The sequence below is a fragment of the Heloderma suspectum genome, chromosome 2 (genome assembly GCF_057233095.1).
Source record: "Heloderma suspectum isolate Gila_16-S chromosome 2, 16-S_ref, whole genome shotgun sequence".
Taxonomy (NCBI): Eukaryota; Metazoa; Chordata; class Lepidosauria; order Squamata; family Helodermatidae; genus Heloderma; species Heloderma suspectum.
In genome coordinates, this window is record NC_139459.1 from 343,088,874 (window position 1) to 343,114,564 (window position 25,691).

Genomic DNA, 25,691 nt, shown 5'->3' on the forward strand with positions numbered 1-25,691 from the left:
ATAAGACTGAACTGAAATCAAGGGCTTGCGTTCCATTCCTCCTAAGTTGTGCAGTTTCTTGCTTCATCTTAAAAGGTATGTTTGCTTCTTATCTTTGCAAACAGCTGTAGTTTATTGCCACAATACAATCAAATAAAACCGGTACTGTTCCTCTAGGCTCCGCATTGTGAAAAATAGCTATTCCTTATTCTCTTACGCTGTATTGCATGACATATGCTGCTTTTGAAAAGACTTTCACTATTTAAAGTGTGCTCCTGGGCACAAATAGCTTTTCCAGAACCCTCTACACTGGCCCTTTCAGATATGAGAAGGGAAAGAACATTAAGCTAGTGCCAGGGTGGTGGAAATGGATAGAACATTGTGAAGTCTACGGAGACCAAGATTTAAGTGACTGTTGGAGGCCCTGCTTCGTGCTCCTTCACCATCTGAAACAAGGCCTTCTCAGTAGTGGCACCTAGATTCTGGAATCTGCTCCTGGGAGAGAGTCGCCTAGTTGCCTTGTTGATTTCAGGCTGCAAGGTAAAATCTTACTTTTTCAGAAGGCTTTTGGGGAGGGGGAGCTGATCTTGCTTTTTCTTACTAGTCTTCATGTTTTCTTCTTATTCTATGCTGCATTGTGTTATTATGCAGGTTCTGTTGAATTTGAAAACACATTTCCATGCAACCTTTCCAAGGAGGTGTCGAAGGCAGCTGGTTTTAATATAGGTCTTTTTTCCTTTTTTAAGATCGTTTTGATGCAATCTGCCTTGTAGATAATTTCATGGAAAGGTTGATTATACATATTTTAAATAAATAAAATATAAATACGTTAAAAAAAATCCCCACTCAGCTATGAAACTCGCTTGGAGACCATGGGCATTAAGTCATACTTTCTCTCAGCCTAGCCTGCCTCACAGGGTTGTGGTGAGGGTACAACATGATTACCCCATGTATGCCACCCTGAATGTCTTGAAGAAAAGGTGGGATACATGCGTGGTAACGATCAGGCATTTATCAGCAAACTACTGACAGATATTCCCAGAGTAATTTTATACCAAAGCCACTACTGGGCACATGAACTCTACCACATTAAGGGCCCAGAAAGGAAAACATTTCATATCCAATTCCCTCTAGCCAGCCACTTTGTCTTGGCCTGCAGCTATTTTGCAGGCAACACCCCCTGGAGAACAGAGGAAACAGGGCCAGTTTCTCACCTTGTGCACAATAAGAGCAGAGGGCAAACCTTAGAGCATCTGTACCACATTCAGGAATTCCTTGAGGGAAGTTTCGCTGCTGGAAAGGAGCGGAGACGTGAGGAGGTGAGAACACTCCGGAAGCACAGAAACAAATGGGGGAAAGTCAGAGGGGAGAACTCACCTGGCCTTCCATAGCAATGGCAGCTTCTCTTGGATCCAAATTGCTCTTTCGAAGCTTCTCCTGCAGGACCTGAAATAGGAGAGCAAATTTATTCAGAAAAGTAGCCAGAGATAATGGGGAATCATCAGCTGCTCTCTCAGGATCTTCCCCACTAGTTGCACAACCAGTTCCCTTCACAAGCTGTCGCAGCCAGGGCTAGTTGTACATTCTGTACAGGGCTATACCACACATGTAGAACCTGAGATAGAATTTGATATCATGCTTTATATTTTTAAAGCAGGTTCCTAGACCTCATGATTGAGGAAGAAATCTTCGAACAAATTGCCTAAAAATTCAAAGAGATTTGAGCATTTTGTGCACCTAAGTCGATACTCCAAGTTCCTTGTTCTTTCTAATAAGAACTGATCTATATATGCAACATAGTCACATGATATTGCTTTTCCTAGATTGTATCACTTCAAACTGTGGGAGAAAGGAACACAAGTTCGGAGGTTCCCCCATCAAGCAGAAGTGACACCCTGCACATAGAAAACTAGCATGTCAGGGAGAAAACTGTATGCTAAGATTTTTAAACAGAAAAACATCAATGCTAATAAAGCAAACAACTAGAAATAAATCTGAGTTGCAAGAAACCATGAGTTTATAATTATGGGGACACTCAAAGGAAACAAAAAAAATTACAGGGGTGTATGTTACTTTTTTCAGTTTTTCAGTTTAATTTCCAAAGAAGCGGTTACTGCAAAACAGGATTATCCCAGGATCCTGTAAGGATCAAAGATCAAGAGCCACCTGGGAGGAGGGAAAGAAGGAGGCGGGGAGTTTGGTTGTTTGTAACATCTTGCTGGCTTCCAGCCTATCAGTCAAGCTGAGTCCACCCTCTGCTGTCTCCTGTAGGTATAAATAAGGCATGGCATGCAGAGGCAGCGACTTGGCGTCGCGCAAAGTGCATGCAGGAGTGCACAGCAGAATTCTCCCTCCACCTTGGAAGACGCAGGTACAACAGCAAAAATGGCAGCAGGAACAACTTCTCCTGGGAGGAGGTACTACCACCTAACCTCCGCCAGTACGTCAACCTGTAATGCAGGAGAGTGCCATCAATTAACCTGGAATGTGGTTTTAGTGGGCCTGAAATGCGTTTACCGATGGAAGACGCTGGGGCCGCTATAGACGTAGTGATGGGCAGAGGGTGTGGTGGGAGCCGATGACATCGGGAGAGGAGAAGGCGATTGAGATACCTGCGTGCTCTATCCCCTTCCAGTCCGCCTTCCAGCCTCAGTGATTTTGGTGTCTTGCCTGCAGTTGCCTCTAGCCTGAAGGTGCTGCTGATGAATGCCAGGTCGGCTACCCAGAAAGGTAACATCATTTCTGAGCTTATAGCTGAAGAACATGCCGACCTGGCTTGTGTTACTGAACCCTGATTGGATGAACAGGGAGGAGTTAGTCTCCCCCAAATGTGTCCACCAGGATTGCTTGTGTAGCACCAAGCTCGACTAGAGGGGCGGGGAGGGGGGGGGTAGCCTTGGTCTAGAGGGATTCTATCCCCCTGGTCAGATTCCCTATCCAACAGTCAGCCAGTTTTGAGTGTCTGGACCTGGTGTTGGGCACCTGAGACAGGATAGGGATTCTGTTGGTGCACCGCCCACCCCGCTGCCCAACAGTCTCCCTGCCTGAGCTGACTGAGGTGGTCTTGAACATGATGTCGAGGACCCCAAAACTTATGGTTTTGGGGGACTTTAATATTCATGCTGAGACTACTTTGTCAGGAGCGGCTGAGGACTTCATGGCCGCCATGTCAACCACGGGTCAACATGTCAACCTGTCTCAATACCTTGCCCAACACATGTGGCAGGACACACTTCGGACCTGGTTTTCCATGCTGGAGGTGGGGGAGCCAGTGGCGACTCCTTTGGCATGGACAGATCATTATCTGATCAGTTTTGACCTTCAGGCCACCTGTAACCTCTGCAGGGGTGGGGGACCGAATTTGATGGTCCACCCCCGGAGACTGATGAATCCAGATGGATTTCTGAGGTCTCTTGGGGATTTTCCTGCAGGCTTAGCCGGCGGTCCTGCCGAGGCCCTGGTCACTGCTTGGAATGAGGAGATGACCTGGGCTATTGATATGATTGTTCCCAAACGTCCTCGACCTAGTCATAGAGCTGTGTCAGCTCCTTGGTATTCTGAGGAGCTGAGGGCAATGAAATGACTGTGTCGACTATTAGCAAACGGCAGAAGACTCGGAACAAATACGATCGAACACAGGTAAGAATTCACTTGCGATCTTATTCTGTGGCAGTGATGGCGGTGAAGAAATCCTACTTCTCCACCACCATTACATCTGCTAAGTGTCGTCCAGCAGAGCTCTTTCGTGTGGTTAAAGGCCTCTTGGGGATAGGCCTTGAAACACAAGAACTTGAACCCTCAAAGGCCCGCTGTAAACAATTTGCCAGACACTGCAGATAAAATCACTCACATTCATGCTGACTTGGATGACATTGTTTTGACAGAGTCTGATATGGATGAGGCTGGTGCACCATCTAGTCATGTTATAGATACCTTTCAGCTTGTGCAACCTGAGGATGTGGACAAACTGCTTCGAGGACTGAGGCCCACTACTTGTTCTTTAGATCCTTGCCCATCCTGGCTTGTGAAATCTGCCAGAGCTGGGCTGGATATCTGGAACTTGGAGGTGGTAAACACCTCCTTGAGGGACAGCAAGGTCCTCCCAGCTTCGAAAGCTGTGGTGAGGCCCTTGCTGAAGAAACCAAATTTAGATCCCATGGTTCCAGATAATTACCGCCCTGTGTCAAATTTGCCAGTTTGGGGCAAGGTGCTAGAGCACGTGGTGGCCTCACAACTCCAAGATCCATTCCAATCAGGTTTCAGGCCTTGTTATGGGATGGAAACAGCTTTGCTCACCCTGGTTTATGACTTACGCCGGGGAATAGATGGGGGGAGTGCCACCCTATTGGTTCTTCTGGACCTCTCAGCGGCTTTCGATACCATCGACCATGGTATCCTTCTGGATCACTTATCTGGACTGGGCTTGGGAGTCAGTTTTAAAGTGGTTCCGGTCCTTTCTGGAGGAGCGGTCTCAGGTGGTGCTGGGGGACTTTGGTTCCACCCCATGGCCCATTAACCTGTGGGGTGCCGCAAGGTTCTATCTTGTCCCCCATGCTTTTTAACATCTACATGAAACTGGTGGGGGAAGTCATCAGGAGGCTTGGGTATGCAGATGATACTCAGCTCTACCTCTCGTTTCCATCTGCACATCCCAGGGAGGCTGTGAAACTCTTGAACCAGTGGCTGGAGGCTGTTTTGGGATGGACGAGGGTGAACAAGCTCAGACTTAATCAAGACAAGACGGAGGGACTGTGGGTTGGGAAACCAATTACTTTGGGTAGAGGTTTACAACTGGTCTTAGATGGGGTTGCACTCCCCCTGAAAGACCAAGCGTGCCATCTGTGAGTCCCCCTGGACTCTGAGCTAACTGGGGAAGCCCAGATGGCTGCAGTGTCCAGGAGTGCTTTTTACCACCTTAGGCTGGTACGCCAACTGCGGCCCTATCTGGAGAGGATGGACCTTGCCTCAGTTATCCACACACTACTCACGTCTGGGATGGACTACTATAATGCCTACTATATGTGGGGCTGCCTTTGAAGACAGTTCAGAAACTCCAGCTTCTGCAGAATGCAGCTGCCCAAGTATTGGTGGGGGCGAGTCGATTCGATCACATAATGCCTATACTGTACCAGCTGCACTGGTTACCGGTGCGTTTCCGAGCCCAATTCAAAGTGCTGGTTTTGACCTTTAAAGCCTTAAACGGTTTGGGACCAAGTTACTCAAAGGACTGCCTACACCCATATCGGCCTGCCCGCACTTTAAGATCAGAAACAGGCCCTTCTCATTTGCCCACCCGTGAGAGCAGTCAGGTGGGTGAACACAAGTGAGAGGAACTTCTCTGCAGTGGCCCCACACCTTTGGAACAAGCTGCCGAGGTCCGCCGTGCTCCCTCAATGCAGTCTTTTAAGAAGGCCTTGAAAACATAGTATTTTATCTTGGCCTTCTACTGATATGACTGCTACTGTTGCTGCTGTTAACATCATTGTTGGTTTTAATTATTTACTGTTGGCTTCTATTGTTTTTATTGTTTCTACATTTTTATCACTTTTAATATTTAAATTATGTATTTTATTGTTGTAAGCCGCCTTGGGAGGGCTTCTGCTCTGAAAGGTGGCCAAGAAATATTATAAATAAATAAATTTACACCAATATTTACAAATCACTGTTTCATCAAGTCTTATGTTTATATTTTTGTACACTGTATTTATATTTTTGTATTTCACATGGTTGCAGATTGTCTATTCTAATATCCTGATTTATGGTGACTGTGTTAGTTCAGTAATTTGTTTTTTGCTTCCTGTGAATGTTATTATAAAAGCACAGGTTCTTGTAATTCAGATTAATTTCCAGTTATGTGCTTTATTAGCATTGCTGTTTTGGGGTTTGGTACAGCTGGTGCCTTATCTCGTTGTGTATATGAAGATTTTTAAAGTCAGGCTTTTTTGGGTAGGAAGGAGATATACAATCATCAGTGACAACCCCGACAACAACCTGAAATGGTACCGCCCAGGAATAGCTGTATCACAGGATGCTGCTGCTTGTGTTAATCAGCTCTAAGTCTCAAGGCTGGCTTGTCTACTCTATGAGTCACAGTGATACAATTACAGGGAGGATGATATGGGAGAAGAGTACAGAGATCAGATCTATTGCCATAAATGAGCCTCTAACAGTGCAACCCTACACATGTCTACTTAGAAGTAAGTCCCATTGACTTCAGTGGGATATATTCCCAAGTAAGTGGGTATAGAATGGCAGCCTAACCCCAGGAATCTTCTTTGAGGAGGGAATGGAGAGTGCTCTAGGGAGTAAACGGAAGGCCCTGTTCTAATTCTCCCAACGGGGAGTACCTGTAAAGGGGCCCCATGAATGACATCCAGAGGATCAATCACATTCCCAAGAGATTTACTCATCTTCCTGCCATGAGCATCGCAGACCATCGAGTGAAGGAACACCTGAGGCAGAGAGAGCAGGACAGACACACAAGGCTCTGTTAAGGATCTCCATCCTGGAACCCACAATCACGCCCCCTGCGATCCCAAACACAGAATTAATTCGCACAAAACAGGTCGTTGTGTACTAATACACAGAGTGTAGTAATACACTCCTGGAGGAGAAGGCTATCAGCAGCTACTAGTCCTGATGGCTATACGCTACCTCCAGCATCAGAGGCAGTATGGCTATGTACACCAGTTGTCGGGGAATATGCTCAAGAGGGTGCTGTTACCCTCATGTCCTGCTTGTGGATTTCCCATTGACAGCTGGTTGGCCACTGTGTGAACAGAATGCTGGACTAGATGGACCCTTGGTCTGACCCAGCAGGGCTCTCCTTATGTTCTTATGTACAGTGGTTATCTTTGTACCGGCTGATTTTTATGCAGTGTGTATTTAGAAATGCCACAAATACATTGTGCATCCCAAATGACATCCCACACCCTACCTTGGGATTAGTGCTCTACTTCTACAGTTTTTGAATGAAAATTAGTGCCTTACTAAGCACTCATTAAGTACTAAGACTGCCAAGATGTCCTTTGCCATTTGGCTGGACATACAACTCATATACTAACTCCAACCTTCCTCTTTCATTACCAGAGCATTTTTTTCTTTTCTTTTTGAAAACAGTAAGTCTAAATTTGCGCATACTCACTCAGCAACCCCAGCAACAGACAGTGATGTATTTATTTTTTAGGATGGCATTACAAGTTTTCTGACCTTGAATAAGCCCAGCTACTTTGCAGTGCTATAGAAATGTCACAAGTCTCTGCCCTTCCTATTGTTGCATACCCCTGCAAAGTTAGTTGCCAAGTGTAGGGACATGGCGATTTCTGCACATACTTAGCACAATTACTATTTAAAATGCACAAAGAACCCCAAGTCGATCCAGAACTGCAACCGTAGGGCAGATATGCACCCTTTTGTAATGACTTAAATTGACAGATCCATGAGGCTTTGGCTTGCACATTAATCGTAGGGAAGTTGGAGAAATCCGCATTCAAATGAGTTTGGATGGCTATGAATCCAACCTGCAGGTTCTACAGTGGACTGGCTTTTTCATGCAGATTCCATGGACCTGAAGACCAGTTTTTCACTTTTAAGGGGATTTGCGCTAATTTGCATTAACTAATGGACATTTGTGCCAGTGTGCATTAGCACAAGTAGAACAATAGCGCCCTCAGGTAACTGAAGTACAGGATTTCTAACACGCAGCCCATACCTGAGAGAAAGGTACTTCTCCGGTTAGCTGTTTTCCCAGCATCACCATGCGGGCCACCCAGAAGAACAGCAGGTCGCTCCCCGTCTCCAAGAGGCTATTGGGATAGAACTGCTGGAGGTCTCCTGTCTGTGGGGGAGACAGAGGTGCCTTACATATCACCATGACCTACAACAGACCTATAATAGTATCTCCTTCCTCCCTGCCATCTGCCTTTTGCCTCTGTATCAATCTCATGAACAACAGATCACTCAGCCCTAATGAAGCTGAGTTTTGACATGAATCTGGGAGACCTGGGATCAAGCCCCAACGATGTCATTAACTCACTGGCGAGCCTCAAGGCATCCACTTGGTCTCAATGCCGAGTCTGCAAAATGAGAAGAATCTTAAGCTGGCCCATATAGGGGCTATTGTGAAGGCAAATGGAATAAAGACTGTGAGATGCTGTGCAAATCAAGAAGAGCGAACTCCCTTCCCTCTTTCTCTCTGTGGTGTGAAGGTTAAACAAGCAGACACATTAAGATGGGAAGAGTTAAGAGAGCGCTGCGATGGCTCCCGCTTAAAAGATAATCCTCCCGTTTGCTGCCTGCTCCCATGGGAGGGAGGCCTATGCTCTGATCCTATTGGAGTCCCACCTCCCCCCCCCCCGCCCCAGGATCCTGTCTTCTCTCACAGGGAGCAGAGGGGGGATGGCCAGGATGGGCCCTTCACATCTCATGCTTTTGGCTGGCTCTCAAATGTGTCTGCGCACACGTCCAGGTGTGTGTCTGGTGTACTGCTGGCACCAGGTTAGGTGGGCCTTCGGGTAAGATGTCTTCAGTGGTTGCCCCCTTCTCCTCCCTACTACTTGTTGCCACTGCCCACTTGTGTTGGACTACAACTTCCAGCATCCCCAGCCAGCACAGCCAATGCTACTCACCTGATGGGGCCAGCCCAGTGAGACAAAAGGAAAGAGGCCAGAGGAGAACCAAGTGTCTAGGACATCGGCATCTAAATAAGGGAGGAGCAAATACAAATCTTTCTATTGACAATGCAGCCACATGGATTATAAAAATAAGGGTGCTTAAGACTGGCAGGAGCGAAGGAAAAAAGGAACTGGAAGGTGCTCAGACAGTGGCACTCCACTAGGGCCATGAGAACAGCACCAGAGATACCGAGTTGCTTTTAAAAAAAGGCTTCACCTAAGTGCACCCAGTTGAAAGCCAGGAGGCGTACAGGGGAGAGCTCTCACTCTCCAGCCCACAACAGTACTCTTACCTGGGCTCCACATTTCCCCTGAGGGCCCTCCCAGCTGCCTCTCTCAGCTTTAAAGGCTTGAGAAAGTGAGGCAGGATAGCTCTGTGGTGCTCTCGCTCTCTTACTAAATGGTGGGGAGATCTAGTGGGTGGGACACAGCAACAGCGTGGAGTCAGGTGAGTGGCTGATTAGGCTCTTGGGCACTATTTTGCAAGGCTCCCTGAGGGAACGTGCAGAATACTTCCCATATTTGACAACATGAGTGAATTCCTGAGCCAAATATGATTCGAAGGAGAGAGGCAAGATGAGGACCAATACTGGCTAGGTTCCATTGCGTAGGTCACTGCAGCCCGTTATGAATGTCAGCTCTTCCGGCACTTCCCTGCATTAACCTAGACACTCTGGCACCCTCCCTCCCAGCAGGGCAAGTGCCTGCAGTGTTGCTTTACCTCTCACCAGCTCCAGGTCCTCTTCTGATTTTCCCAGCATGCCTGCTGCTTTCTTCCGAGCCTCTGCTTCGGTCCTGCCCACTACCCATAATCCCTCTCTTTCCTGCTGCAGCAATACAGACAAACAGAAGCTCAAGTAGCATTGTGGAGAGGCTGGAGGAGTCAAAGAACCCCCCGCCCCCAAGTGAACAGCTTGCTATGGTGGCTCATACACGATCAGATGGGCCAATGCTCACCTCTCCTCTGGCAGATGCCCCAGGAACCGTGACTTGATAAGCTGGAATCTGATGACCCCACCACAGTTGGCGAGAAATACACCAGTCTCTAAGGAAGCAAAAATCAAATTGACACCGTTAGGATTTAAAGATGAAAAGAAGAGCCTTGGTGAATCAAACCAAGGGCCCATGTAGTTCAACAGCAGCCCACCAGATGCTTCCAGAACCTTCTTTAATTCCAATTCTTAAGGAACTCTTGAGGATCAGGGAGAAGAGAGTAGGATGCAGTGCACAACTTATATAATTTACACTACTTTTTGATACTGTACGGTCTCCCACAGGCTGAAAACTGATCAAGACAACAGAATCCCATGACAGAATGAGAAAAAGAAAAAAACAGCATCTCATGTGGTTTATGTATAATCTGCAGTCCAGAATCAGGCATCCTGAGAATTTCAGCTTTCAGTTACCACTCCAAAAACTATGGTTTTACAGAATAGTTTGGGAGCAATAAGCAATATCTAATGGTAGCTCAGAGTCCAGGAGGGAGTTGGGCTAATGGTTACAACAGCTGGCATTGTTTAGTTTGGACGAAAGGTGAGTAAGGGGAGACATAACAGAGGTGTACAAAATTATGCATAGCGCAGAGAAAGTGGATAGAGAGACATTTTTCTCCCTCTCTCATAATACTAGAACCCGGGGTCATCCCATGAAGCTGATTGGTGGGAGATTCAGGACAGATAAAAGGAAGGGCTTCTTCACACAGCGCAGAGTTAAACTACGGAATTCACTTCCACAAGATGTGGTGATGGCCACCCATTTGGATGGCTCTAAAAGGGGGTCAGACATATTCCTGGAGGAGAAGGCTATCAATGGCTACTAGTCCTGATGGCTGTGTGCTACCTCCAGTATCAGAGGCAGCATGCCTATGTGCACCAGGTGCCACTGCCAATCAGAGTAAACAGTGCTAGGTTGAATTGACAAGACAGTCTGACAGAGTAAGTCGGCCTCCAATGTTCTTATGTAGGAGAAGCCATGGAGGCTGGTGGCTCTGATGCCACTGGGGTGGTGGATCTACTCCGGGTTTCAATCAGAACCAGCCAGAACGCTAAAGGAGCTAAGCAAGGTGCAAAGCAAAGGAGCTCTCCAAGGTGCAAAGCACTCTGGATAGCTCCTTTAGAGTTCAGACTGGTTCTGACTGAAACCTCGAGCGGATTCATCACCCGAATGTCATCGGAGCCACTAGCCTCCACGATGAGAAGCTGCAACACTGATAGTCTGACCTGGCTCGCAACAACACAAGTCCTGACTGGCCAATCATAAGACAGGCAGTCAATCCTAGAAGAGGAAAGAAGGAGACAGCTGATTTAAGAACTAGGATTTCCCCCTACTTACCTGGTATTCAAGAGCCAAGTCCTCCATTTTTTCTCATGAAATCTAGGGGTGAATTTCAAGCATCCAGATTCCACAGCCTTAGGAGAGAAATGGATAAACCAAATGCAGAAGTTAAGAGCTTGGAAGGGGAGGTGAATCCCTATATTCCAAATGGGACGTATCGTCTAGCAATTCTACCACTGAAAACATGCTTGCTCCCCAGGTCTGTTTATAAAAGATCCCTGCAATCTAACACCCCATGCTTTAACCTCTACATCGTAGGCCCATCCATCTTAGAACCAAGGCGCTTGGGGGCTTAGTCGGATTATTCTAGAGAAGTTATAGCATTTGGAGAGTTACCTCCAAGGCCCTGTGAGCCATTTCTTCACATCGGACAAACCACTGGTTCTTCAAGAGGATTTCAATCACGTCCCCAGAGCGGCTGTGGGTGGGAGAAAGACAAATAATCACTTCACATTTCCCAACTTGCCTTCCACCTGGCAAAGCCATAATCCTCTAGCATCACAGTTTAGGATGTCTCTATTATTTATAAAATACCATCAATGTGGATGGCACTTTACCAAGTAGCATAAGCAACAGGGATAGGTCCCTGTCCCAAGGGGTACACTAGCTCAATTGTTTGCATGAGAAGCTGGCTCAAGATTGATTGATTGATTGATTGAGAGCAATTTATATTCTTAGCCTTCAGTAAAATTCCCAGATAACTTTTCCCACTTGTTCCTGCTTTCCATCTATTCACATTAGTAAGCTATAATCAGGTTCAAGGAAAAAAGCAACCCCCGCCCAAGTAATTATTAGGTGCCCCTGATCAGATCCACCAACTGGATATATAATACCCAGGCAGGCTTCAGACTGTACTGCTTCACAGTAACCTCAGATAGTCAACAAAGGGACAGGGTTTTTTGCATTCCCTGGCTTTTTTTTTTTAAGTGCACATTGAGGGTAACATTCTCACGCCAACACTGTCTTAAGGAATTTTTAACTAAATCTACAGACAGGGGGTTGTCACTGTTTAATCTGGTTATACTGTGCAGCATCGTGTTTTCTTAGGTGCATTATCATCATAATCTATTATCATAAAAAATAAACAACATTCTTCCAATTCTATTTCCTCCAATTCCTCCTAGTTCTCATAACGTAAACAGACCCTGAGATGAGCTGAAGGAAGGCAGGGGAGGGGGAGAGGAGAGTGGTATAAACATTTTAAATACATTTGCTAACATTACCTGCAAAGAGGGAGCACCAAGGGATGCTCCTTTGCGCCCTGATGGAGGCCTCTCTCCTTCAAAGCAGCCAACACCTTCTCTCGAGCCAGGAATCTATTCAGCCCCTGAAAGAGGAGTGTCGACTTGATCAGATGTGTGTCTGCATCGAATAGTATCAGCGGGACATTGCCCAAGATACTTTGGCATCTGAGGCAGACCTCAGGGTGCCTCTCATGTTGGAAAGATCATCATAATAATTGAGTGCACAATCCTGTGCATGTTTAGACAGAAAGAAGTCCTACAACTCCCAGAATCCTCCAGCCAGCATCACTGACTGGGGAATGCTGGGAGTTGTAGGACTTTTTTCTGTCTAAACATGCACAGGATTGCGCCCTTAATTATTGATCCTTTCCTTCAACAGGGCCCCCAAATCTGCCATTTTAGGTGGCTGCATCCCTCAGGCTGGCCCTGATACGAGGAACAAATCATAGCCCGGTTGCATTTTGCATTTCTGATTGTACAGAATTCTGGATTGCATCTGAATACATTATCAGGAATAACACCACCACCATCACTAGTAATAATATTTTTTCTTATGCACCTAACAAACAAGGTGCTGCAGTCCAAAGATGTGGTGTGGACTGTAACAGCTCCTTACGCAATATTCTGTATGACCAGAAATGGAAAAGCACAAATGAGTCTGCCCTGCCCCTTAAAAAGGACATGCTTACCTGTAGCCATTCCCCACACTCCGCTGTCATCGTACCGTCTTCTGCAATAACTGAAATGAATGGCAGGCCATGTCCACGGGCCAGTTCATAGTCAGCGTAGCTGTGTGCTGGTGTCACTTTCACAGCCCCTGAAAGATGGTGAGAAAAAGTGAGGAGATATATCTTTGAGAACAGGTATCCCACACCTGATGCCATGGCAGAATTCTGCACGTCACTTCCCAGCTTCTGCTGATGAGTGCTCTCACCTGATGAGTGCTCTCACCTGATGAGTGCTCTCACCTGTGCCCATCTCCCGGTCCACCAAGGGATCAGTAATGACAGGAAGGAGACGTCCAGTGAACGGGTGGCACAGTCTCTTGCCGTGGAAGTGCTGACAAAAAAAATCCAGAAAGAAGGATCAGGTCATGTTGAAGTCAGTTCTCAAGAAAATTAGGAGGAGATCCCTTCCTGTCAAAACCAAAGCCCTATGGCAGCATGCCTCCAATAATGCTTCCAGCCACCCCAATGAATAGCAGCAAAACAGGATGTGCTGTAGATCAGCCTTCCCTGTGCTGGCAGTGGATGATAGGAGTTGTAGTCCAAAATATATGGAAGGCACCAGGTTGAGGAAGGCTGGTCTAGGCCACAGTGGGCCAGCCAGTGGAACAGCCTTCCCCAACCTGGTGCCCTCCAGATGTGTTGGACTGCGACGCCCTGGCTGGGGATTATGGGAGTTGGGGAAGGCTGCAGTAGAACATCGTTCAAGCAGCTGCCTCTAAGCTTCCAAGTCAGACTCTTGTTTGCAGACAGATCCTGCTAGTTCCCAAAGTCTCTGCAAGTCGAGATCCTTCTTTAACTGGAGTTGCCATGGTTTGAATCCAGGGCCTTCTCTGCATACACAAAACATGTGCTCTACCACTGAGCTACAACCCCTCCACCATAGGAAGGAAGAACAGAGCAGAGAAGCCTTACTGTGTACCGTGGGTCATCTGGATGTACTGCAACAGCCACGTCTCCCAACATGGTCTCTGGGCGGGTTGTGGCCACAGGAAGCTCCACACCTGCCCTCAGCCAAGAGAAGCAGAAACCAGATGGGTAAAACACACAAAACAAACAAGGTTATTTTAGTCAGAAAGGCCTTTGGATCTGGGCAGCACTTAAGATTAGTTAGAACAGAGATGTAGACCTGTGATAAGTTGACAATAAAGATTACATCCCTAGATACCTTCTTTCCTTTTATTTCATACTTTTACATTTTCCTACATGCAGGAAACCCTTTCCATATTGGTTTGATAGCTTAAAAAACCACTCTGTCTGCCACAGAACCCCTGGCCATTGCAAAGGATTCTGGGACACACTGTACAGTACACTTTCAATTCACACAGAACACCAACCAGACCTCTCTGGCCTTATTGTTTGCCAGGCTTTTATTTTCAGCACCTATCAAAAGGCAATGTGTCTCAAACCGGATCAGAGCTAGCAAACGGAGCCTCGGACCAGGGAAATGTGGATTCAAATCTGCTCTCAGCCATGAAGTGTAGTAATCTTGGGCCACCATCTCAACTCAATCCACCTTGCTGGGTTGCTGTGAAGATAAAAATGGGCAACCTCCCCCCCATAAGCTGCCCTGCATTTCTTGGAGGGAGGGGAGGATGAAAATGTAATAACCAAACTATTTTATTCTATTCTTTATTTTATTCATTTTATTCATTCATCACTTGAAAGCTCTCAAAGAGGATTCCAAAATGAAAGCAGACAAAATTCAAACTCACAACATTAAAACACCAAATACAAACTGTGAAAATACAGCATCTGAATAACTTGAGAAAATCCACTCCAGTCCTTCTATTTAAGATCAGATTGTTGCCAGCTCCTGTTTGTTCCTGGTTCAGTCTCGCTTAGCACTGTTAACTCACCTTCCTCTCCTTCCACTCTGTAGGCAAACATCTCCAAGACCCCGAATGGCACTTTGTCCTGGACTCCAGGCACAGAGAGCTCCGTCCGCCCCCTGAGCAGCCTGTTCTCCACCTGCCAGAGATACGATTTGTGAAACAGCTCTTGCCAAACAGCACCAAACTCCCCCACTCTCAACTTGCAGGACATCCATTCCACTCTGCTTACCTCAATGTCAGAAATGGCCGACTGCAAGGCACACGACCAGTTCACCAGGCACCTGTCCCGATACACCAGGCCTTGCTCATGCAGCCGCACAAAGGCCTCGGTCACTGCTTGGGAGAATCCCTACAAAAAGGAAGGAAAGAGGGGCAGGAGATAATTCATTTACTACAACTAAAGCTATTAAAAAAAATTGGACTCACACATTCCAGGCCAATGCTCTAACACAGCCTTCCCCAACCTGGTGCCCTCCAGATCTGTTGAACTACATCTCCCATCACCCCAGCCAGCACTGCTGGCTGGGGATGATGGGATTTGTAGTCAAAGACATCTCAAGGGCTCCAGGTTGGGGGAAGCTGCTCTAGCCACATAGGACCACGGTGCTCTCCTTCTAACAAGATTTAGGAAGAACTCCTTTTAAAAAAATAAACGCTACTTTCTATTTGTTGTTATTTATTAAGTGTGTATTTTCCCCTTCCTCCCAGGAATTCGGAGCATTTTTTTTAAAGCTTCACAACAACCGTGTGAGGTAGCTTAGGACAAGAGGACATGGTCAGCAAGCGAGCTTCATTCCTGACTATGAAACTGAACCTGGAATTTCCATATCTAGAACCAGCACCCTGGCCACTGAGACACACTGGGTCCATTCTACTAATACTACAGTGAGCAAGTTAGCCAGATGTAATACTCGAAAGAGGCAAAGGAAATTACTCAGGGTCTTCCAGCAACTCAGTGGCATAGCTAAGATTAGAATTCAGGAGACCCAGCTGGCCTACCCTTCCCATCTCCCAAAACTAATATACCTTCCGCTGTGAACTCAGAAATCCTGGTTCACAGAAGGTATTTGTACTTCGGTATCTTTCTGTTACTCACAGAGTCCATGGTGAAACAGACCCGGTCCCAGTCCAACGATGCTCCCATCACCTTCAGCTGCTGGAATATTTCATTTCCTTTTCTGGTATCAGAGAGAAAACAGAACAAAAACAAACCTCTGGTATTCAGAGAAATAATGAAAACCATGCAGGAAGTATTCTACTCAGTTGCTCAGGAAGAAGTAATTCTGCTCTTGCCCTCAGTAGAAACATTAGACAACTGCTTTGACATTAAGTCCCTGCCACCCCGATCGTCAGACCCCCATCATGACAATATTTTGACAATTTTCCTAGAGCCCCAGTACTCACTCTTCTTTCCAGTTCCAGACTTCTTGGAGGAATTCCTCTCGTGAGAGTTCTTGCCGCAGGGCTCGCCGTTCCTTCCAGATCTTTCTTTCCACCACAGCCTGGCCAGAGGAAAGAACGTAAGAGCAATTCCAAAGCAGGACCTCCAGGAGACTTTACTAGAACCCTATGTCCATCCCATCCTCTTCTAAGGCTGCAATCCTAATCACGTTTACTAGGGAGTAAGTTCCATTAGGCACAGTGGAACTTACTTCTGAGTAGACAGGCACAGGATTACACTACCTGTCTTGGAAACTTCCACAATGAGAGACAAAGCAAATTGCCCTCAAAAAGGTTCCATGTGGTTCACCTGTCCCCTCTTTCTGCTGGTGTTTAGAGGCCTGGTACAGACTGCACTGTTTGGTCATTGCTTTGGCCTGTATTCAAAAGTGAAAATTCTCTCCCTTCTTTTTCTTTAGTGCTCCATCATGCTGTTTTGCAGCAACTTGTCTTTTTTTTTTTTTGCTTTTAATTTTGTTATGTTTTCTGATTTGACTGTTCACCACCTTGGCAGTCTCTTTTGCAACAAGAAGATGGGTTAAAATATTGTAAACAATTTTTTCTACATAAAATGCTACTGAGATATCTTTCAAACACACACACACAGAAGAAGCACTCCTCAAGTTTACATCCAAAAGAGTTTGGAACCACAGCAAGGGGCATAGGTCAGACAGATGTTTATCCATAGCATGAGCTTCCCTTTTGAATCAGCCAGAACAATCTGCAACAAAATGTGGCAGGGTGGAGTGCCGCTGTCCAGGATACCAGCCACTGCACTCCATTCCATTCCTGCCCACCCTCTCACAAGCAGTCAGTCTTCTTTCTGGGACTAAAGAGCATGCTCAAGCCTCACTGGGATGTTTTTGGGGTTCCCCACCACCTTAGGGACCTGCAGTGTGGAATGTTCAGGATTCCAGCCACTCCACTCCCCTTCTCTACCCTAGTTTTCTGGTTCCATTCCCCCTTCTCCCAATAGTCAACCTGTGCCCACTGAGCATGCTCAGTCCCCACTGAACTGTTTGGAATTCCCCCCACCCCAGGTTTTTTCCCTAAAGATTTTCTGCAAATCTTTGGGTTCCCCAGAGCCTGCCGAGATCTCCCTCTTGTCTGTGGGTGGTGCTGTTTTAGCTACATAAGGAACGGTACTCACACCCCGACCATCGTGAATAGAGGGAACGATTAGCTGTTCTCACCTGAGTGGCGATTCCAGCATGATCTGAACCTGGAACCCACAGAACCTTATAGCCTTGCATCCTCTTCCTGTAACATATCAATAATCAAAAACACACACTGAGAACTCAGCAACTGAGAGCTGCATAAGTATCCCGTTGTTAACCATATGCAGGAACCAGAAGTCCAAAGAGCCCAGGGGTTCCAGTTTTGTAGTTTGCACTTAATGTTTGAACTATATTTTCTCTCTTTCCTAACCTCTAATTCCCCTATGAATTGGACTGCGAGACCTTCAGGGCTAAGAATCCATGTCTCTTTATAGTGTTCATGTATATTTGCTGTAAGCCACCCACCTTGACCTTACAGAGCTTGATAAATCTAAAATGAACACATCGGTAATAAACATGAAGCTGCATGGGACCCATCACCGCCTGGAGGCGAAGGGCCCACGTAACCATTTCCTAAAGCCTCTGCAGCATCACTTACCACCGTACCAAAGCATCTTCAATAGCCACAGTCAAGGCGTGGCCCAGGTGTAGGGAGCCTGTAACATTAGGCGGGGGGATAGAGAGAGAAAATATTTCTGGATTCCGGTGGGGCAAGTGATGCTGTCAAAAAAAGAAAAGGGGAAAACAGATCAGGACTGCTTGAGGTCAGAACAATCCCTGACAGCCAGCAGACCCTTGAGATACGATGGTGGTATCACTAACTCTGAGGTTCATAAGAACATAAAAGGAGCCTTGCTGGTGTAGATCACAGGCCCATCCAACCCAGCATCCTGTTTCCAACCGGGAGCAGCCAGATGCTTGAAATGGAGCCATGGCCCTTCCAGGCTGTTGCCTCTTAGCAACAAGTATTCAGTGAAATGCTGCCTCTGAACACAGAGGATCCATACAGTGATCCTGGCTAACAATAGCTAATAAATCCATCCTATATGAATTTCATAGAACCACAGTGGGAAGGGACTTTGGAGGTCATCTAGTCCAAACCTTTGCTCAGTGCAGGAATCTTGCAACCACAGCATCTCTGACAGGTAGCCATCCAGTCTTGGCTTAAATACTGCCAGTGAAGAAGAACCCACCACCTCCTGAGGCGGCCTGTTCTACTGTTGAACAGGTCTTACATTAGGAAACATCTAATGTTCAGCCAAAATCTACCCCTGCAATTGTTATCCACTGGTTCCAGTCCTGCCCTCGGGAGCCACAGAGAACATGTCTGCCCCATCTAATCCACCTTTGAAACCAACTAAGGAAGTGACCACCACCACATCTTGTGGCAGTGAGATCCACAGATTAATTACATGTTGTGTGAGGTCCTGCCTTTGGTCTGTCTTGAATCTACTGCCAATCAGTTTCACTGGGTGACTATGCTGTAGTATTATAAGAAACAGGGAGCGGGGAAGAGTTATCTCTATTTGCTTTCTCTATCCCATATGCCATCATATCTCCCCATAGTCATTTTTGTTGTGGTTCATTCATCCCTTCATCTGTCAACTCTACAGGGAGCCTCTCTGTCTTTTTTGCTTATGACACAATCTGTTTAATATTAGGTCACAGGAGCAATTTTCTACCTGATATTCTGGCTTAAAAAATCCCTCCTTCACCCACCAGGCGTACCAAGCGGCTTCGACATAGCATGGGCTGTAGGAGGTGGGCAACGGTCTTGAGGTATCTGTGGGAAAGAATGGCATACAGAGAAGTTATTAAAGCAGGAATTTGTGTATCTCCTATGTCCAGAGTTTTTCTGTACAAGTGTGGCAGAATTTACTACATGATATGGAAGCCAGTATTCTGAAATTCTTGGCTTTCACTTTTTAATAAGCAAATTTCTAGTCCTGATGGCTGAAGAGAAAATATTCTGAGAACATGTGGGCAGAGTCTGACCAAATCTCATATTCTAACAGGGGGACCAAGGCAACAGTCTGAAATACATTTACTAAGGAATAAGCAGCACCATTAAGCACAGTGAGATTTATTTCTGAGTAAACATAAGATTTGTTTACTCAGGATAGTGTCAGAAGGCCTTTGTTGCTGTCCTGGTTTCTCATAAGAACCTTGCTGGAACAGACCAAAGGCTTATTTAGTCCAGCATCCTGTGACATCATAGCTGAAATGGATGAATGACAGGCTGGCTTCCTATATAGCAGCCTTCCCCAACCTGCTGACCTCGAGATGTTTTGGACTACAACTCCCATCAGCCCCAGCTAGCATGGCTGATGGTCAGGAATGCTGGGAGATATTACCCAAAACATCTGGAGGGCACCAGTCTGGGGAAGGCTGCTATGTAGAAAACTGATCCCAGAATTTAAGAACAGAAGAGGAGCTCTGCTGGATCAGACCAAGGGTCCGTCTAGTCCATGATTCTGTTTCCTACAGCGGCTAACCAGATGCCCCTAATGGGAAGCCCACAAGCGGCACGTGAGGGCAATAATATCTTTCCCCCATTGTTGTTCCCCAGCGACTGAGATTCAGAGGCACGCTGCCTCTGATCCTGGGGGGTACTATATAGCCACCGTGACTAGCAGCAATTGATAGCCGTAATTTAGGCTTCCTTGCCACAGAGTTTGGGATGCACTTGGAGGGTTTTGTGCACAAGCTTCTCAGTTTGGGACAAAATTTGATGCTTGATGAGAGCTCCTTTTCCTAACCTCACTGAATAAAGGAAGGTCTGGGAAGGGCAAGGAGTTAGTTTTACCCACCATACCTTTCTTTTGTCCCGCTACAGTCGGGATGTCGTACTGGGCCAAGTTTTTCGAGGCCCGACCCCTGCCTTGGCTTGGCAGCTCCTCCTGCGAAGAGTAAAAACAAGGAGATGTTTTTAGGGGACCTGTGGGGCCAAGGAGAAAGGAGTGACGTCCACCAACCCTGGGAACCCCACCTGGGAACAGCACAAGCACAGGACCCTTCTGCTAAGGAAGGGCAGAGGCCATAGCACAGAGGCAGCACGCATACTCTGCATGCAGAGGGCCATGAGTTCAATCCCTGGCATCTCTCCAAGAAAAGGCTCTGAGTTAGTGAAGCTGGGAAACCATCATGCTACATGCTTGTCTGGCATGATAGTGACACTTGTCAAACTGTGTCTACTTTAGGCCTTGCGCAGCATACCACAACTGGCCTCCTATTTCACCCCCCTCCACTCTGCTCTGCCCATACTCTGCAGCTCCTCCAGCCTCTAGCCTTCTCAGTCACCATTTTGTCAAAATTTGGCCATCAACGTCACCTGCCCCCTTCAGCTGCCTCACCTGCAGCCCAGCAGCCAGCCCATCTTCGATGGACTTCAGCCTCTCCCGTTGCCGCTTCTGTTTTGCTGCCCTGTTTTTCAGGTGGGCCATTTTCTCCATGTGCCCATGGCGGTCAGGCTGGCTCACTTGGCAATAAGACCTCCAGCCACCAGGAACATTCCAGCACCTCTTCTCAGTCCGGAGAAGCAGACAGCAGAGAGAACACAGGTTACGACTGGGGCCGGAATTAAGTCGGGCCGATGTCATGCTTGGAAATGGATCCGTTCAGTTGTTATGCATGTGTGGAGGGGAAACACACAACGATGGAACCTGCACACGGAAAGACCAAACACACTAAATAGATAAGGCCAGAATCACACGAGCACTAGCTTCCATTGCACAAATCTTGGATTGTTCACTGTTGCTTGTGAACTCCCACCTCTCTGTGAAAGGAAGCAGCGGCAGTACATACCCCAACCCCTGAACTCCACGTCCAAGTGAATGTTATGGAACAAGGTCTACTCCATTCCTTCCTAGGGAGCAAGAATGCTCCATTCCAGCACACTTCCGATGGTGAATGATTTTATTTTATTTATTTATTAAATTTCTTAATCATCCATCTGGCCGGTCACCCGGCCACTCTGGGCGATGTACAATAATACAAACAGTTTAAAAACAATAAAATTACACATTAAAACATCATTTTCTAAATTTTCCCTAGCCCACCCCAAATGCCTGCCTGAACAACCAAGTTTTCAACGCGTGGTGGAAGCTCGTTAAAGAGGGGGCATGGCAGAGTTCCCTAGGGAGGGAGTTCCACAGAGTGGAGGCCACCACAGAGAAGGCCCTCTCCCTCGTCCTCACCAGCCTAGCTGTCCTGGCTGATGGGACAGAGAGAAGGCCATCCGAGGCTGAGCTTGTTAAGCAGCCTGTCTGGTGTTGCTGGAGGCGCTCCTTAAGATCACTGAATAATAGTAGGAAGAGTCAACCCTCACAACATTTTCACAAATCATACTGAAGCAGGCTTCCCCTTGGCTTCCAAAACAGGGGAACAGGAGCCCGGTGGTTCTTATGAGGGCAGCTAACTCTATGGGGCTCTGCTGGGCTCCCAACTCCTAGTCAGGAATTGCCTTGTTGAGCCCTTACGCTGGTGATGCTCAGCTTTTAATAACACAGCAAAAGGGGAAAACAAACAAAGTTTCTCTGTGAAAAGGGCTACATAATCCAAAACAATAAGAAGCCTTATTTGTTCATTCATTGAGAACATTTATATCCCACCTTTCCAAAAAGTTCAAGGCAGCTAACAAAAAAAGAAGACGTACACAAAGAAGAAGAAATTTCAGGTCACTAGGCATAGCTTTCTAAGAGGGCTTGGAGTGACTGCACTCCCCAACAGTGGACACTAGAAGGCGCACAAGGATGAGAAAAAAGAAGAAAACGGTCCCCCTTTAACTAGGGTGGAGATAAAAAGGAAAAGAACAGGGGTGTCTTCACTCCTGGGTGCCCTTCATGGGCCCTACCCCTCTCTTTGTCTTGAGGAGGGCTTGTACAAATTCAGTTTACAGCCTTTGTCCCTGACAGCTGGAGCCAAGAAGGGTTCTTCTTGGCTGCAACAGGGCTCAGAGATGCTGCATTCCCACAGTGTCCAGTGGAGGGCAGGCAAGGATAAGGAAAACAAAACAAGCCCTCTGACAGAACAATCCTCCCCTCTCCCACTGCTTTTTGTAACACCTTGCTTGATGAAGAGGCCTGGGGATCTCTGAAAGCTCACACATTTTTTGTGATCTTTTGGTGGCCTAATAAAGGCATTACACTAATATGGCCTACGGGGAAGGAGGAGGAGGAACGGAGTGGGAGGAACTGCCTTTTCCAATGTCCTGTTGGGTCATGCTGGCATAACAAAAGGTGGCAGGGGCAACTACTTTCCTTTTTATTTAGCCATTTCCAGATGTTTCTTTCTTTTTAGGAAATGCGTAAAAGTTGGATCCACAAAGTAAAAAAACAGATCCTTATGATTTCATAACATTTTTAAAGGGGAAAACACACACACCCCCGCAAGCGTACCATCAAATCACAGAGCACAAGCGCTTCCATAAATTGAAACACAGAAATCACAGATCCAGCACTCCTTGGCACTGTCACAGTGCAAAAACACGAGTCCAAGGCAAGGATCCTCATGATTTTTACAGGGGAAATCCCCCAAACCACAGTCATATCACACAGTGCATCTGCCTCCATGGACTGAACAATGAAAATCACAGATCTAGTAGTTTTTTGTGCTGCCACGGCACAAAAACATGAATCTAAGGCATGGGTCACCTGCATTTTTACAGAGGATTCTCCTCAAAACCATGGTCAAATCAGGGAACCCATCTATGCCCAAAGACTTCGCCACTGTTTCCCCCCACCAAAAAACCCCACCATGTTTAAAACACACATCACATCTGCACCTGTGGACTGAACCATAAAAATCACTGATCCCTTCCATCATGGTTTGCTGGCATGGATCCTCTAGATTTTTATATGGGATCCCCCAAATCAAGGTCAAATCAAAGATGACATCCATGCCCTTGAACTGAACCACAGAAATCACAATCCCAAATTTTCACAGCACCACTAGAATACAAAACATGGACCTGAAGCATGGATCCACATGGGTCTTCTTGATTCTTGCATAGGCTCTGTCCCTAACCACCATCAAATCACAGAACATATTCTCCAAGGATTGCACAATAAAACCACCCAAAGAGCTTTGGCTATTGGGTGGTATAGATATTGAGTAAATAAATAAAAATCACAGATTTGCTGCTTTACAGCACCAGCATGACATAAAAACATGCCTGCGATGCACGGATCTTCATGGATCCTCATGATATTTACAGGGGATGCTTCGAAAACCACTGTCAAATCACAGATTACACTCATGGCCACAGACCAAACCATAAAAACCATGGATCCCATACTTCACAGCACCACCACGGCACAAAAACAGGGGATTGCAGCCAGAAAATCATGGATCCAGTGATTCACTGTGTCACAATGGTACAAAAAACATAAATATGATGCATATAGGTCCCCCACCAAAAAAATAGAAATCACATCCATATTGACATACTGGAAATGTAATATGAAACATGTATGTTAGACATGAATCATCATCAAGCCTCATGATTTTTACAGGGGAAAGCTTCCAAAACTACAATCAATCCATCCATCCATCCATCCATCAAAGCTTGTATTGTTTCAACCAGAGGTTACAAAAAGCAAAATAATAACAAAGATAAAACACACATAAAAGAAATCAAACAAATCATATTAATTTTTAATTTCCTGCAAGGTCATAAAATTAGCTCTATGCGATTGGGCTGTGAAAGCAAAATTGCCCAATGACAAGAAGACTGTCTTACTTTTGGAAGTAAACAAAAAGTGTCTTCTGTCTAAATCGGACCAGCTGGACTTTTTTCAAGAAAACGATGCAAATATTTAGAATGAATTTGGGAATAAATAGGGCAACAGAATCAGTAACAAGGCAGATCCTCCACTTTGCCAGTACGGCAGGGGCAGAGTCTCGAGGCATATGGAGTCTTGTTAAAATGCCCTTCTAAAACTGCTGTTTTCATTTGCTCCATCTTCAGTCGTGTGAGAGCTACTATCATATCTCATATCACATCCATGGCCATACAGCAAACCATAAAATCACAGATTCTATGTTCATGGTGCCACTTTGGAACAAAAAAATATGGATCTGAGCCATAGATCATCATGGATCCTCTGGATTTTTGGAAGTGATCCAATGATAATCACCATTAAATGACAGACAACATTTGTGCCAATGGACTGAACCAAAAAAATCAGAGAACCAGTGCTTCATGGAGCCACCATGGTACAAAAATATGGATCTGGGGCATGGATTATCATGGATCCTCTGGATTTTTACAGGAGATAACGCCAAAACTACTGTGAAATATGGATTTCAATTTACCCAAGACCACTCAGTTGATCAGGCTGAGAGGTTTGGGATCGTATGAGAAAAACATGCACACAACCAATGTAGATGAAAGAAAAGGGGATTTATTGAAATAAAAGAAATAAGCAAAAAGTTGAACCTCCACAGATTGTTGCATGCTCTCTGAGGCTGAAGATGTCACATACCTCTCAGGCACAAACTTGATTACAAACAAATCTCAGAGAGTTTCAGGCTCTGTGAAGCTCAAGACTGAAGAAGTTACATGCCTCTTAGATACAAACTTAATTCCAAAGAAATCTCAGAGTTTCAAGCCCTCTGAATCTCAAGAGGTTGCACACCTCTTAGATAAGAGCCCAGAACCAACAATCCTCAAGAAGATGCACCCTTCTCTGAGGCTTAAGAGGTTGCACGCCTCTCAAGGTAGAAACTTAGTTATCCAAATGTGGTGCATTAAATGACTAAATATACAGTTAGCCCCTGTTTGTTGCTCAGCTCCAGATCGGTCCTACTTCCACAAATGGCCCACTGAGGCAACCAGTGTCAGCCAGGCCCAAGCTTAAGCCTGCTGTCTTATATCCTAAACCAAATGGATAAGTACGACAAAACAAAGATAGCTGCGCCCATATCTAAGCCCTGGACAGTAAAATCCTTTCCCTGAATTTTACCCAACACATACTCACCACAACGCTATCAAGTAGTTGGCCAGAGCACTTAATACGTGTCCCGTGGATCGAGGGTACCGTTGGTATGTGCACATACAGACAATCCAAATGCAACCACACCCCTCCTGATAAATTCCCGTAAATATTTAAGGGAAATATAAGTGGATACGAAAAGACATTAAAAAGACAACTTGAAGAAAAACAGGAAAAATAAAATCACACTGTCAGATCCGGCTTTTACTTTTTCCCCTATTTTGGGGCACTTGAGGCAGACAATCCCACAAGTGCCACTTACCATACTGGCAAGAATTAAACAACTGAGAATTTGCTACCCTTTCAAGACACCCCAAATCTGTTGCCTGAGGCAGCCACCTCACTCTGCTTAATGGGAGGACCAGCCCTGATTGGAGCACTCTGAGGGAGGGGGAAATGAGGCATAGGTC

At 46.1% G+C, this 25,691-nt stretch overlaps 1 protein-coding gene across 4 annotated transcripts in view; it reads right to left on the bottom strand.

Annotated features, from left to right (window-relative positions):
• The window catches only part of VARS2 (valyl-tRNA synthetase 2, mitochondrial), a 32,581-nt gene that overhangs the window by 6,253 nt on the left and 637 nt on the right, over positions 1 to 25,691 (bottom strand). Inside the window, exons 2-23 of one of the 4 annotated variants that reach the window (XM_084830420.1) lie at positions 20,641 to 20,949; positions 20,103 to 20,187; positions 18,970 to 19,070; positions 17,894 to 18,007; positions 17,423 to 17,489; positions 16,194 to 16,291; positions 15,886 to 15,967; positions 15,019 to 15,138; positions 14,814 to 14,925; positions 13,870 to 13,958; positions 13,198 to 13,288; positions 12,919 to 13,046; positions 12,209 to 12,312; positions 11,322 to 11,403; positions 10,983 to 11,059; positions 9,609 to 9,696; positions 9,373 to 9,478; positions 8,607 to 8,677; positions 7,691 to 7,816; positions 6,327 to 6,431; positions 1,357 to 1,425; positions 1,194 to 1,272 (exon numbers count right to left, since the gene is read on the bottom strand). In XM_084830420.1, coding sequence (XP_084686546.1) covers positions 1,194 to 1,272; positions 1,357 to 1,425; positions 6,327 to 6,431; positions 7,691 to 7,816; positions 8,607 to 8,677; positions 9,373 to 9,478; positions 9,609 to 9,696; positions 10,983 to 11,059; positions 11,322 to 11,403; positions 12,209 to 12,312; positions 12,919 to 13,046; positions 13,198 to 13,288; positions 13,870 to 13,958; positions 14,814 to 14,925; positions 15,019 to 15,138; positions 15,886 to 15,967; positions 16,194 to 16,291; positions 17,423 to 17,489; positions 17,894 to 17,901 — 1,702 coding nt within the window. In that variant the 5' untranslated portion in view covers positions 17,902 to 18,007; positions 18,970 to 19,070; positions 20,103 to 20,187; positions 20,641 to 20,949. Of the gene's footprint in view, positions 1 to 1,193; positions 1,273 to 1,356; positions 1,426 to 6,326; positions 6,432 to 7,690; positions 7,817 to 8,606; positions 8,678 to 9,372; positions 9,479 to 9,608; positions 9,697 to 10,982; positions 11,060 to 11,321; positions 11,404 to 12,208; positions 12,313 to 12,918; positions 13,047 to 13,197; positions 13,289 to 13,869; positions 13,959 to 14,813; positions 14,926 to 15,018; positions 15,139 to 15,885; positions 15,968 to 16,193; positions 16,292 to 17,422; positions 17,490 to 17,885; positions 18,008 to 18,969; positions 19,071 to 20,102; positions 20,188 to 20,640; positions 20,950 to 25,691 lie in introns of all 4 variants that reach the window. The other 3 variants (XM_084830418.1, XM_084830419.1, XM_084830417.1) reach the window with 3 other exon arrangements.